The 13,919-nt window shown below is 39.8% G+C and overlaps 1 protein-coding gene across 7 annotated transcripts in view; it reads left to right on the plus strand.

The window, feature by feature from the left end:
* The window catches only part of Npas3 (neuronal PAS domain protein 3), an 824,663-nt gene that overhangs the window by 243,062 nt on the left and 567,682 nt on the right, over positions 1–13,919 (plus strand). For all 7 annotated transcript variants that reach the window (NM_001427296.1, XM_087552662.1, XM_087552664.1 and 4 more), the window contains 1 exon segment: positions 7,709–7,953. In NM_001427296.1, coding sequence (NP_001414225.1) covers positions 7,709–7,953 — 245 coding nt within the window.

Genomic DNA, 13,919 nt, shown 5'->3' on the forward strand with positions numbered 1-13,919 from the left:
AAGATGATGGGAGTATTCTGATGGATGGCTTTAATCATTCTTCTGATTTAGTTTACCTCAAGTCAAAAGGGGCACTATGATCCCACCAGAATATGTTCTAGCTTAAGAACCGTAAGCGCGCCTCTTGGTTTTGATGCTTCATGAAATGTCAGCAGTCACATATTTTGGACACTGTTTAGAAGCAATCAGTTCCAATATTTTCTTACATGTGGAAGCACGATGGTCATTTCACATATTAGCCGAGAAAAATAAAGCAGGGATGAAGGTCAGACTGATTTAGCACGTCCAACACTCTTTGTCAGCCGAGCTTAATATATCCTGAGTTTGTGGAACAAATGAAATTTTGCTGCTGTTACACTTTGCTTCCAAACAACCATTACAACTGGTTTCATATATTGTGTGCGCATCAGACCATCAAACAGTGCATCTTCACTGACGTGTTGCTGTGGCGATGATCTACAGTGGCAATCTGCCATTTATATAAGGGCAAAATGTGCATCTATATTTAGTTGTGAAATTGGCCTATTATACTCCTGATGTTTACAGAGGCTAACATAAATTAATGATGACAGCTATGAGCAGTGCATTAGTTAGCAGCAGAGTTCTTACCTTGAACTCGAAGGTTCCAGTTTTAACATCTAGTGTGGATGATCCTGCTTGCTTCATGTGCTAAAGGAAGATTCCTGAAGTGATTGTGTTCTCTCGAACTTTGAAACACTTCTGTTTGTGAGCCTTGTCGTTCACACTCCCGCCAGGAGAGAGCTGTGTATCCATTTCTCAACTATGCTGCCTCGTATTTGCATTCATTCTGAAAAGACACCTGAAATCGCTTATTCCACAGACAGCTGACCTGATTGACTTTGAATTCTATGTGATGTCCGTGTGGGGAGGACTGTTTTACTCTGCTTGAGGGGTCTCTATTGTATATTTTCCTTGAAAGGCCTTCCCATTCAGCTCATGTCAGGGCAAGTGTAGGTACTGGAGTAACTGTAGACTTTACCATTAACTATGACCAGAGATCTGACAAGTGTGCAGGTGTTCAAAGAGTTCATGAGTTAAAATGCCGAAGCCTTTGATGAATTTTTGATGGCTGCATTTTTAATACGGGTCTACCTCCTTCCTTTGAGGCTGCATGCCAGATTAATTGATAAATAGGAGTCTGTAGTTCTGGGTTCTCCTAAGCAAAACAAGTAGGAAAATCCATAAAATCTTGCCTGCCTGGCCCCTTAGAAGTACCTTATAAAGGCAAAATGTAAAGCCCTTTCCATCCCTCCTCTCTTCTCCTATAGTGGGATAACTAAACCCTGCCATGCTCTTTCAGAAAGACATGTTGGATTGTGAAACTTTCCAGAAAGTATTCAAACTGAGGCTTAGTGATGAGGTTTCCGTGGAGAGGGGTAACATTGAACTGATAACGTTAATAGCAAAGGCAACCAATCAAAACATTTACATTACAAAATATAATTTTTTGGCTTGATAATAGTGCTGCTGTTGATTCTTTAATCATTTTTACAGCCCAGTTGTTATCCCCCTCCCAGTCTGCCCTCCAACTGTTCCTCATCCCATCTCCCCCACCCCATAATCCCTCCAGTCTCCAAAAGGATGTCCCCACCCCTACCCAACAGACCTTCCCACTCCTTGGGGTCTCTAGTCTTTCCAGGGTTAAGTACCTCTTCTCTTACTGAGGCCAGACCAGTCAGTCCTCTGCTGTATATGTGTTAGGGCCTCATATCAGCTGGTGTATGCTGCCTTGTCCGTGACTCAGTGTTTGAGAGATCATGAGGGTCCAGGTTCGTTGAGACGGCTGGCCTTCCTATGGCGTCTTCCTCCTCCTCAGCTTCTTCCAGCTTTTCCCTAATTCAACCACAGGGGTCCCCAGCTTCTGTCTATTGGCTGGGTGTAAGTATCTGCATCTGACTCTTTCAGCTGCTTCTTGGGCCTCTCGGAGGGCAGCCTTGCTAGGCTCCTGTTTGTAAGCACAACACAGCTTCAGTAATAATGTCAGGCCTTGAAGCCTAATGCCAATTTGGGCCGGTCACTGAACCTCCTTTCCCTCAATCTCTTCTTCATTTATGTCCATGCAGTTCATTTAGACAGGAACAATTTGAGTCAGAGTTTGTTTGACTGTGGAATGGCAACCCCATCCCTTCACTTGATGCCCTGTCTTTCTATTGGAGATGGACTTTATAAGTTCCCTCTCCCCACTGTTGGGCATTTTATCTAGGGCCCCTCTCTTTGAGTCCTGAGTGTCTCTCACTTCTCAGGTCTCTGGTACATTCTGGAGGGGCCCTACCTCCTATCTCTCAGGATTGCCTGTTTCCATTCTTTCTGCTGACCCTCAGGGCTTTACTCCTGCCCCTCCAACACCTGATCATGTTTCGCTTTCCCCTATTTGTCCCCTCTCCCACCCAGGTCCCTCCTGGTATGCAAAAACATGTCTCTGAACAGATCACTGCAGAGGAAGGTGCCATCGGTTTATTTTGTGTCCCTATTGCTCTTCTGTGACTGTCGCATACACTTTATTATTGTTCTTGTTGGCCTTCTCCAGTAGTTTTATTTCAGTAGTTATTTAACCACTGTAATGACTTCAAAACCAAAAGAAATCAATTTATCAAGTCTAATGCTGATCAAACTCACTTCTTTATAATTCAGTGAGTAACCAGTTCAAAGTTGCATCGTTCCCTGTAATGGACAAGCCCAGTGAGTGACCGATGCTCATAGCGAGCTCCGTGCATCAGGAGACTGACAATGCCCTTTCATTAATTGTGATTGGGTTCTTCTATTCCCTCAGTTTCTGTATTAAATACAATCTTTCACTGTGCATGACTCTTCGTGAGGAGTCTTGAGGTGCAGATTCATGTCTGGTGGCCTGAGCTCTCCGTGGTTCTGGATTTGACCTCACTAGAACATTCAGATTAGTGAGCTCTGGAAGATATTTTGAAAGACTGTCTTGCGAAGGCTGGACCCCCCAGTGTAGGGTAATGTCAGGGTGGGGAAGCAGGAAGGGGGTAGTTGGGGAGGGGGAACACCCTTATAGAAGAAGGGAGAGGAATGGGATGGGGGGCTTATAGAAAGGAAACTGGAAGGGGAATAACATTTGAAATGTAAATTTTAAAAATTCCAATAAAAGAAAGAAAGAGCATCTTCCTTCCAATGGGAACTATATGCTTTTTTTTTTAAATTAAAATGGCCAAAATGACTATAACCACTTAAAGTTTTCTACACATACTTTTCGAACTTCCTGATTAATCTATTCTCTTCATATTTATCACATGTTCATTTTTATACATGAACAAAATTACTTCTCCTACAGCCGAATCCCATGTTTGAGTATACTGAAAATGGCTATTCAGTCCCCTACCTAAAACTTTTTACAAACATCCAAGCTTACATTATTAATTATATAGTTGTAAGTATGCCAGTAGCATAGGATAGATAGGTCCTAAGAACAATAAATATTATACAGAAAAGAAAGCTCAGTATCAGCAATAAAAGGGTATTGTTTTAGTCAGGTCAGTGAAAGGAGTATCTCAGTTATAAATGAGCATTTTGGACATTCAAAGAATCAAACTATCCATGTGGGATTCAATTGGTCTACCATTATATAACTTATACAGTAACTATACACATTTCATAAAAGCTTTATGTCTAGCAAAGAATAACAAAAGTACTTAGTGCTATCATCCCATTTTACAGATAAGAAACCTGAGGCATCAAAGTAAGCTTTGCACAGTTAATAAGTACCAGAGCAAGGAATAACACCAAATATTTTGGCTGAATATTTCTTTTTTTCCCACATGGAGAGGTTTAATGAGAGAAGAAGAGCAGAAGAGAAGAAAGGCTGGCCTTGGGCACGTGGGGGGGAAGGGGGATGGAGAGAGAAGGGGCAAGGACAAAGAGGGCATGAGAAGAAGAAGAGCAAGAGAGAGCAAGAGAGGACTTTTTTGTTCTTCTAATGGGGACTGTAGATATCTGCTTAGTATTACCCTCAGTTGGAGTGATTGGATCCACTTGAAAATCTGAAAATCACTGACATATCTCTTGAAAAATTAACACAGAAACACAATTCCGTGTATGATATTTGGTAGAAAAATATATGTATATGTGTATAGAAAATGATGTCTTTTGAAATTATTTGTTGAGCTTGTTATTTGCTGGCGATGATATTTTGTGCTGCAAATGAAGGAGCAGTCACCAGGCAGAGTTGAGATTGTCTTTGCGGAGGATTAATGTGCTCTCTGTTTCTTCTATCCAGAATCCAAACTGAGCACAGTAGAGTGCTGGGATGTCTATAGCCAGGAAGCCAATAATTATGGATCTGAGCTTTTGTCATGTTTTTGATTGGAGAGATAAGCACGTCTACACAACCAATATATGCTGCTTTTGTGTTTTAGAAATGCAGCCCAAATATTTTGTCTTGAACAAAATATACAGAAGCAAAGTTTATTTTAGGTTTTAACATGGTCCTTAATTCAATTTGAGAACTGATTACAGCAAGGCTCTACTTCATAAAACGGAGCAAAGGATTAATCCGCAAGCTGTGTTATTGTCTTAAGATCTTTAGTTTCATCTATTATACCAGACTCTCAACAGCCATTATAATCCTTTGACTGTATTTTATTGCTGTTGCCCTCAAAACCAATTACTACTTATTATAGACATAGCGCTGTCATTCTGAAAGTCTTCTGAGCTATGGTGCACGCATAATGATGTGATGTGGGAGCCATGGAAACCCTTTATTATTAAGATAGTGGCCAAGAACATGACTTCAGTAGAGGGTCTATTGTGCGTTAGAGTTGAGGGACGTAGTGTGAGAAGGTGGCACAAAGATCAAGGAGGTAGTGTAGGTGCTTGTGAGGTTGTGAGGCTCTGTGTGTGTGTGTGCGCGCGCGCGCGCACGCGCATGCACGTGTGTACACATATGTTAGTAACATACTCAGTGTTGGCATGGAAAAGTAAGTAAATGCTAAGTGTTCAGAGATGTCAGTATCTATTTGATTCTCCTCCCCTGAGGGGAAAGTGCTGTGTCCTTATCAACCCATTGGAAGCTACTAGTTGGTCTTCTTCAGTCTTGCCGTTTACTTCTCCTGATGTTATATTTTTACTGTTTTTATTAAACTATGTTTTAAAATTTTGCTTATTTTTATTGTAACATAGAAAAAGTATTAAATTCTTATGCATTTATAGGTACCATGTATAATAGTCAACACATGTAGGCATTGTATGACATTTAAATCAGATTAAACACTTATCTCTTTAAAACTTCATCATTTCTTTATGGTGGAATCTTTCAAAATGCTGTCTTCCAGTCTTTTCTTGCACAGTACTCCATGGCTGTCTATAGTCACCACACCGTGCCTGTGCACCCCTGCCGCTGTGTTCTTCATTCCGAGCCAACTTTAACTTAGTGCCCATCCATCAACCTCTCCCTGTTCATTTCCCCCTCTCCCATCATCCCCAGCCCTCAGGAGGATTAATTTTTCCCTTGGTTTATTGACAAGCCTATTCATTAATATCAATTTCAGAATAATTGCTTAATCATCCACTTTGCTTTAGTTGCATGGAGAAATTTCTAGTGTAAATATTAGGAATATTAATTAGATAATGAATGAATTCATTTATGATCATTTGGGTGACAAGGAAAATTACACAAAACATCCATGTAAAACTGCCTTCCAAATTGGCCTCCCCAGTTATGGCCCAATTGTAAAATGAGTCACTGATCCAAAATTGACCATAACCTACTTTATTGTCATGCACAGTTAAACAAAAGAAACTTTAATTAGTTAACGTATTAAAATTTGAAACTTTCTTATAAAAATTTAGATTCTTTTTTTTTTTAATCTAGAAATGGCAACATGGGGAGTCTGGCCACATGAGTGGAAAGCTGAAATCATGTGTTATCTCTTAGTCAGGGTCGTTGGCCTCCGGTTTCCTGGTTCTCTTTACTTACTAAAAGTCCCTTCCTTCACCTTAAAGGTCCTAAAATCCCTGCTCTGGAACTTCATCATAGGCATTTAGTAAGCAAATGTCAGCTTAACCCTCCATTTAGTGTTGTATTTATATGAGAACACAAGTAAAGAAAAGCGGTAAACTCCAAGAACTGCATCATCCCCTGCTCAAACAAAACAAAACAAAACAAAACAAAACAAAACAAAACAAACAAGGAAAATTTATCGTGTTCTTTGCACAGCCCACTTAGCTGTTGTCAGGTGAATTACTTGTATTATGCAAAGGGAGACCCAAGGTCCTCTGGTCTAAGATCTTTGTCTGGATCCTGGCTATACCTACACTATGCCCCATATTGATGCATCTGTAACTTACCTTGTTTTCAGTAAGCCAATATTAAATGTTTGTAGATTCTATGAACTGATCATGATCCTGGGAAATATGTGCTGTAATACAACTTTCCCTTACAAGTTACTCAGGTTTCTGCCTGAAGTTATCACCTGGATCATATTACAGGACAAATGCTCATGACTTACATGACTCAAAATGATAGCATTATTTGCCTAATATATACCTATTATTAAATAAGATATGTATGCATTCATGCACGCATGCATTTATGTACGTATTTATTTATAATGAAGTGCTGCTTGGGCTATTAACCCAGCAACTATCATGACATTTCTTAGGCTATGCAGATGTTCTGTAAGATCTTTTGGGTGTATGAAGAGTGTGCGTTTTCCCCTGTAAGCAATCCATGGCTGCTCTAATGTGGCTTGGCAGATTATCCTTCATTTTTTATTTATGAAAAATGGAGCCAAACTGCTGAAACCGGTTTGATCTCTTTCTCCAGACTTCCTCCCTTGCATCCTTCCTCGTTGCTCCTTTTATTTCATGGGATTCCAGGATATGGATTTAAACATGTAAAATGTCTCCGTTCGGTAATGCGGATAGTCACCAGTTGTTTTATTAGTACCTTGATGCTGTGCATATAACCCAGTTAGTTATCACTAGGGTCTGAGCCTGAATTCATTGCTCATCCGATACAAAGCAAGGAGAATGACTCAGAGGAGGCGGTTTTCCCACCAGACCCGCATACGGCTTCGGTGGTGCCAGATTCTGCTCTCAGCAATGTGAGCAAACTTCAAACAGAAATGCACATGAATAGTTAAAGGAAAATTCTGGATCCAACCTGTTGCCTCCTCTGTGAAGTAATATGTCTATAATGTCTATAAATTTTAACAACCCAGACAGAGCTTATCTTTCAACATAAAACTCATGCTATCCGGAAACTTGACGCTTTGGTGGCAGTGCCTCCTCTAGTCTTGGAGACTCTAGCCCTATGCTAATACGGGCCTGTTGGTGTGAAGTTACAGTGTTCTCTTATCAAGTGGACACCAACACCATTTGCAGTCTGTATTTTCAGCGTGACACTTCCCTCATGTGACTGAGATAAAGATCCTTGGAGAGGGCTAAGGACACTGGAGCACTGTCTCAGCTGATTCCGCCAAAGTGACTTACACGGGCGTTTACCTTCATTCTCCAAGACGATAACTGAAACAAAACTTGCGAAATGTTTCCTTTGGTGGTTAAATCTAGTCGAATAAGACAAATCTTGAGAACCGGTATAGGAACACAACATTACGGGTTGAGTCTTAAACTGCTTGTGGCTATAACAGCATGCCTTGGCGGAAAGGAGATGGAAGTTAAAAAATTAGAACCACATGTTCTAAACCCTTTCCTACCTCTTTGTTCCCAGTTTACAAGCACTGAGAAAGGAGAAATCCAGAGATGCTGCTCGCTCCCGCCGGGGAAAAGAAAACTTTGAGTTCTATGAATTGGCCAAGCTGTTGCCTCTTCCTGCCGCCATCACCAGCCAGCTCGACAAGGCGTCCATCATTCGACTTACAATTAGTTATCTCAAGATGAGGGACTTTGCCAACCAAGGGGACCCTCCATGGAATCTGAGGATGGAAGGCCCTCCACCAAACACCTCTGTAAAAGGTAGGTCTTTGGCCACTGCTTTGTCTGGATTAGGGTGCTCTGTCCATGCCTCTGGAATGAAATGTTCACCAGCATCCTCTCTTCTTTTCCTGCATATCAAATCCTTTAAAGGGATTCAAATGTGGAAATCTGAACTCTGCATGAGAAAGACACCATGTGAAGGTGAAATAAATCTCTTCTATTTCTATTTTGCTTTAGAAAAGTCTGCTCACCTAAACATTCTTTTACATTATATAAGATTTTATGGGAGTTGGGATGAAATAATTTCCATGTGTTCTCATTTGTGCTGTATGAATACATGCTCCTTCTTAACAACTGGTGTACGGGGAGGGATGGGGATCACAGATGGAGCTAGTGTGTTCTGTGTTAAGTGAACAAAGACAGGGAGAGAGCCAGGCCCAGGCAGAGCAGGTGGTTTTGAACTCGTGATTTTATTGACATTGAAAATCAATCCATCTATTAATTTTTCAAAGTTTTCTATAGACACATTGGCTGAAATTTGTGAATACAAACATTTGTTTTTCAAATCCTTGACATAGTTATTCTTAAAATTATGTTTTAGTAGTAGGTCTGTCCCTCCGAAGATTAAATTTTAGAATTTTCTTGTTTCCTGAACCTTCTAAAATTTAAGGGCATTTTTAGTGTTCAAATATGCATGAATGAATTGATGTATACATTATTGGTGATTGATTTTCTTTTCTTAAGGGTATATTATTCATAATGGCTGGTAGAAAAATCTTGAGATTCTCATGTCCTAACGTTTTATCAGGAAACTTTACAAGCATCAGATGAAAACAGACTAACGAGGTGCAGATGATCTCACCTGTGGGCAAAAGGCAAATTAAGTTCTTTTCTTTAAGATTTATTATTATTATTTTAGTTATATGTATGTATGTGAGTCTGTGTGGGGCTATGTACATGTGAGTGGGAGTACCCTGGGAGGCAAGAGGCCTTAGACCTCCCTGGATCCCAAATTACAGGTAGTTGTAAATTGCCCTGGCACCTGGGACCAAACTCAAGTCCTCTTAAATGATGAGGGATGGCTAGCTCCAGTTTTTGTGAGATTCAGGGTGAGACAGGGTTTTACTATATAGACCTGGCTATTCTGGACCTCACTGTTCAGACCAAGTTCTCACACTCATAGAGATCTGCTTACTTCTGCCTACCAAGTGCTGGGATTAAAGGCCCATGTCACTATGCCTATCCAAAATGATTCTTAGGTGACTTGGTATTGCCAGCTACCACTGGGAAAGTCTTTGTAGCTTTGGTTGTGTTGGGGAAGTTGTTGGAAAGAGTGCCGGTGAAGTGCTGTAACCTTTTGTTTGAATTCTGATCAAACTGAAGCATCAGTTGTGACTATGACTGCTTGTCATTGCATGCTCAGAGCTGTGATCACACATATGTGAATCACTTAGTTTGACAATTCCTAGTCACAAGCTTTGACCTTAGAAGCCCTCCAATGCTGAGAGTATCCCATCATGATGCCACAGTGAGAAAGCTTTGTGGCATGCCTGTATGCAATTACTAAGAATAAGATACAAGCTTATAGTAAGGCGGCACACATAGGGATATGTACATAGGGATATGCGAGCAATAAATGACTTTTGGCTCTTTTCTTTCAGATATTTTATGTATATACAAATATTCCAATATCTGAAATCTGTGACATTTCTAGCTGCCAACATTTCAGATGAGAGAGACAGATTTCATCTGTACTAAAGCATTGTGCTCTTAGGAGAAAGGGAAGTTGACATAAAGTCCCACTTCTGACCAAGAAACTGTTTGCATTTGATACCAGCTGGAAAAGGGAAAGTTGAATTTTCTCCAATGGAGTAGCACTGAGTATATCAACCCATGCTGAGGAACAGTTGGCCAACACAAAGTGGACTTCATGTTTTTTATGTGATTTTTCCCCCATTTGTTGTTTGCTTGTCTTTTTAATTCTCTTTGTTTTATTTTGTTTTGAAGTTGGATGGGCAGGGAGTTTAGGGAAGGAGAAATGTGATTAGAATATGTTAAAAATATTAGATAATAAAAAAGAATTGTGCTCTGGTTGAGAGAGGAAAATTAGAATTTGGTTTTCTTCATGTTATTTTCCTCTTGAGCAGGGTTGACAAAATTTCCTATAAGGGAACTTAGAGTAGATATTTTTTGGCTTTGGAATCTACTCAGACCTTCTCTAACAAACACACACCAAAAGTCCCCCTCATGGGTAGGATGTTAACATGACAAAATTGAACACACGTTCCTGTTGGCTGTTCTGCCTTTGAGAATGTAGATTATCAACTTGGTGACACACAAATGCATGTCCTAGATACCATAGTGACCCTGAAATTTCACAAAATATTTGTATAAGTGTGTTAGGTAAATTGTTTACTCTAGGTCAGGCATGATCATCTTTATGTTTTGTTAGAATAATGTAAAAGGAACAGATAAGTTTGGTGAATCAAAAACCACACAGTGTAAAAATATATTATTTAATTTAATATAAATTGATAGACTGGACTTATATTTATTTTCTTAGTACAATTATAATTTGCTTTCGTTTTGAATGAATTTAAAGTGAAAAGGCTCTCTTGGTAGAGATGGCAGCCAAAACAGAAAAAAAAAATGATGACTGTATGGTCTGTTCATTCAGTTCTTGTATGATGAAACAACTTAGATTTGGAACTCTGGTCTTTTCAGATGTGTACCTTTAGATCATTTAGGAATATTGACTTATTTTACACAGATGAGAGATGAGTTTTCAGTGAATTGATAACAGACCTAAGACCAGAATCAGTGCTATAAACAATATTCAATTCGTGTCATAATTATCAAGCATTCCAGGTGAGAATTTTGTCAGGCATAGACTGTAACTGCCAATTGATTTTTCACTTGTGTCTTTCAGTCAGTTCAGCTATAATTACCTGGTATGATTAAGATGGGTAAGAAGATAGGGCATGGTCACATGTCCCGTGGGTGCTCCCAGTCTAAGCAAGGGTGTGTGGTACCACTGATGTCCACAGGGAGGTTCCGATGGTTGCTGAGCCTAGAAGGAGATAATAAATCTTAGTTAATGATTATGGTGGAGCATGGAAATTGATACGTGTTCATTGCTAATAAACTTACAACAGACTAGAGCTGAAGATGTCAGCTCAAGTGACTCCATCCTGTCTATACTGGCTCTCCAGGGTCCTTAGGATTCAGGAATACTTCCTGTGAGCTGGCACTGCTATAGAATATGCACACAGCTTATTGCTTTATTCTAGTTCTTTAATGCAAAACTGCTACTCATTTCGATCAAATAGTCATGAAACAACAACATCAAAAGAGATTCATTTTAATTTATTAAGGTCTTCTATGTTGTGCCCTTGAAGAAGTTCATATGGATAAACAAGCTTATATAAATAGCCTGCAGCATCCTGTGAAGTGCAGTTCATAATCCAACCATAAAACAGACAGACATTATACTTTGAGCCTCTCCAGACAGCCTCTTGAATAAACCTTAAACCTAAAGGCATTTTGAAATTTATATGAAAAGTACTCACACTGTGTAGGCAACATTTTTTAATGTGATGAGTTGATCATGCTAATAATTAAATTTCAAAGCTGAAATTTAAATTTGTCCCACACAACTATGTCGAATTTTAATCATTTTAATTTGCTGCCTCCAAAAGGTCTTTTTCTCTGCCCGGCATTCATCACATCCTTTCTTAGCAGTCTATAAAGGTTGATGAGTTTGTTGTGTGATGCCCATTGTATACAGATTATTACAAGTTATGCTTGTAGGGGGAACACTCAGATGACAGTGTGTAAGATGTCCTGAGTCAATTACTTCATGGAAATGATATGTTAAGCAATTGGATGGCAACAGATAGTTTTTTCTATTATTTTAGAAATACCTGCATTGTTATAGTACAGATCAAGTCTACAATGAACATTATGCATTATTCACGAAATGACCAGGCGTTCTCGGCAGTGTTTCAGCTAAATAACTGATGATTGTAACCTTTAAAGAAATCTCATTGTGGTGACTGTTGCTAAATCACTTCTCCATTCATAGTAATCTCTATTTAGAGGCTATCTGGAAACCATTACATCTTTTATTAATCTTAAAAGCAATGGCTGCTGATTTGACATTTACTAAAACTAGATAAATTTTCCGTCCTTCTAATATCATGGACTTCAGTCCATTTTTGGAGTATGTCTCTTGCAACTCAATTAATCTGAGGGTATTTGCCATTGTACACCTAAGTTTTTATTTCAATTCAAACATTACGGAGTTTTAAATGATAATTTGCCTTCATATGTGGCAGCGGGTGGTGCTGAATATGTAAAATGGATGGCAGCCTTAGACTCTGCATAGGAGCAATTGGGAAACATGCAAGACAGCTGCTGAGTAAAGAGCGTTTCTATCTTTATAAGATTTTACTTCAAAGAGTCTCAAGAGATGCTTCATCAGCAAGGAGCACTGGCTGTTCTTGCAGAGAATCCAGTTTGGTTCCCAGCACCCACATGGTAACTTGCAGCCATCTCTAACTCCAGACCCAGGGGACCCAACATCCTCTTCTGGCCTACATGTGAGCCAGGCATGCACGTGTTGAAGAGTCATACATGGAGACTGAGTATGCATGCGTGTAAGGAGAAACTGGCAGGGCTCTGTTAAATTATGCTATCTGTTCATATTCAAATGTCAAACTCATACCTAGACAGTTGTACCTCGCGATCATTCCTTTGGCGTAATCATCTGAAGTAATGGGTACAGTCATGGCTTATTTTGGTTGTGGGAGAGGTATGGGCCTTCCAAGGTGGTCTGAGCGTGTCTTCTCCATCGGCACAGCTTTTCCTCTTACTGTTCTGGCATTTCGGTGTATGCTGATAAGCGTTTGCTTCTAGCAGATGACACACATGCTTGAACATCATGCACACTCCCTTCTTCTGAAACCCTGCAAGATGAATGTTAGTTTGTTCTTCTGAACTCAGGCCTGTGGCATTCCTTGTTTTTCTTTTCACATAGGCAAGGGCTTCAGGACCAAGAGTGAGTTCTTGTTACATTTTAAGATGAAGCTTCCTTAGAGATGGACAAGCAAGTTTAACAATGGGAACCTGGCACTTACTTGGCTCTTGTTCTTGCCTCCATTCTCCTCAGGAGACCGAGGGACTCACTCTGGTCTCTAGTTCCATCAGCCTCCGTCCAAAGTTGCTTGTGGTATCGCATGGGGACATGCCTAGAGGCAAGGCTGCCAGTGTTTATTGCTGTTTGTTTGAACAATATGTGCCTGGCCTTAGTAGCCCATGGAAATCTAATGTCATGTAATTGTTCTCAGATATGCCTCCAGAAGCCTTTTTAGTGACATGCTACCCTTTTCTGTGTGTATCTGAGGTTACTGTTTCTGTGAGGAGGTCATTTAAAAACTAATATTTGATTTGACTTGATATGATGGTTGGACAAGCAATATATATATACTGCCCTGCTTGCCCAGGCTCCTTCTCTGATAGTGGAAGAGCAATATTTTTAACAAATGGGGGAAAATGATGGAAAAATGTATCTCTAAGATTCATTTGGAGTCTCATACTATCATGAAAAGTTTTCATTTTCTACGTGTGTGGACTGTGACATATGGATACTTATAACACAATTTAACATGAAAATTATAAATTATGTAACATTTCAGAGTTTTTATGTATGTGTGTGTGTGCCTGCGTGCCTGTGTGTGTGTGTGTGCGTGCGTGCGTGCCTGTGTGTGTGTGTGTGTTGCTATATGTTATTTTTTGACTCATTGGCCCCATTTCTTGTGTGTATTTTGCGATTGAACACCTAGAATTCTTTTCAACCTCAAACCTGAAGGAAAGCTTATTTTGAAGAATTATCGCTGAGAATGTGTGACAATCAAGGGGTGCCTGACAGTTATTTACAAGGAACAACTGATCTCATCTTCATAGTGCAGTGGTTCACAACTTGTATAGGGCCACTTATGCCAACA

Source organism: Rattus norvegicus, chromosome 6 (assembly GCF_021556685.1).
Source record: "Rattus norvegicus strain SHRSP/BbbUtx chromosome 6, alternate assembly SHRSP_T2T, whole genome shotgun sequence".
NCBI lineage: Eukaryota > Metazoa > Chordata > Mammalia > Rodentia > Muridae > Rattus > Rattus norvegicus.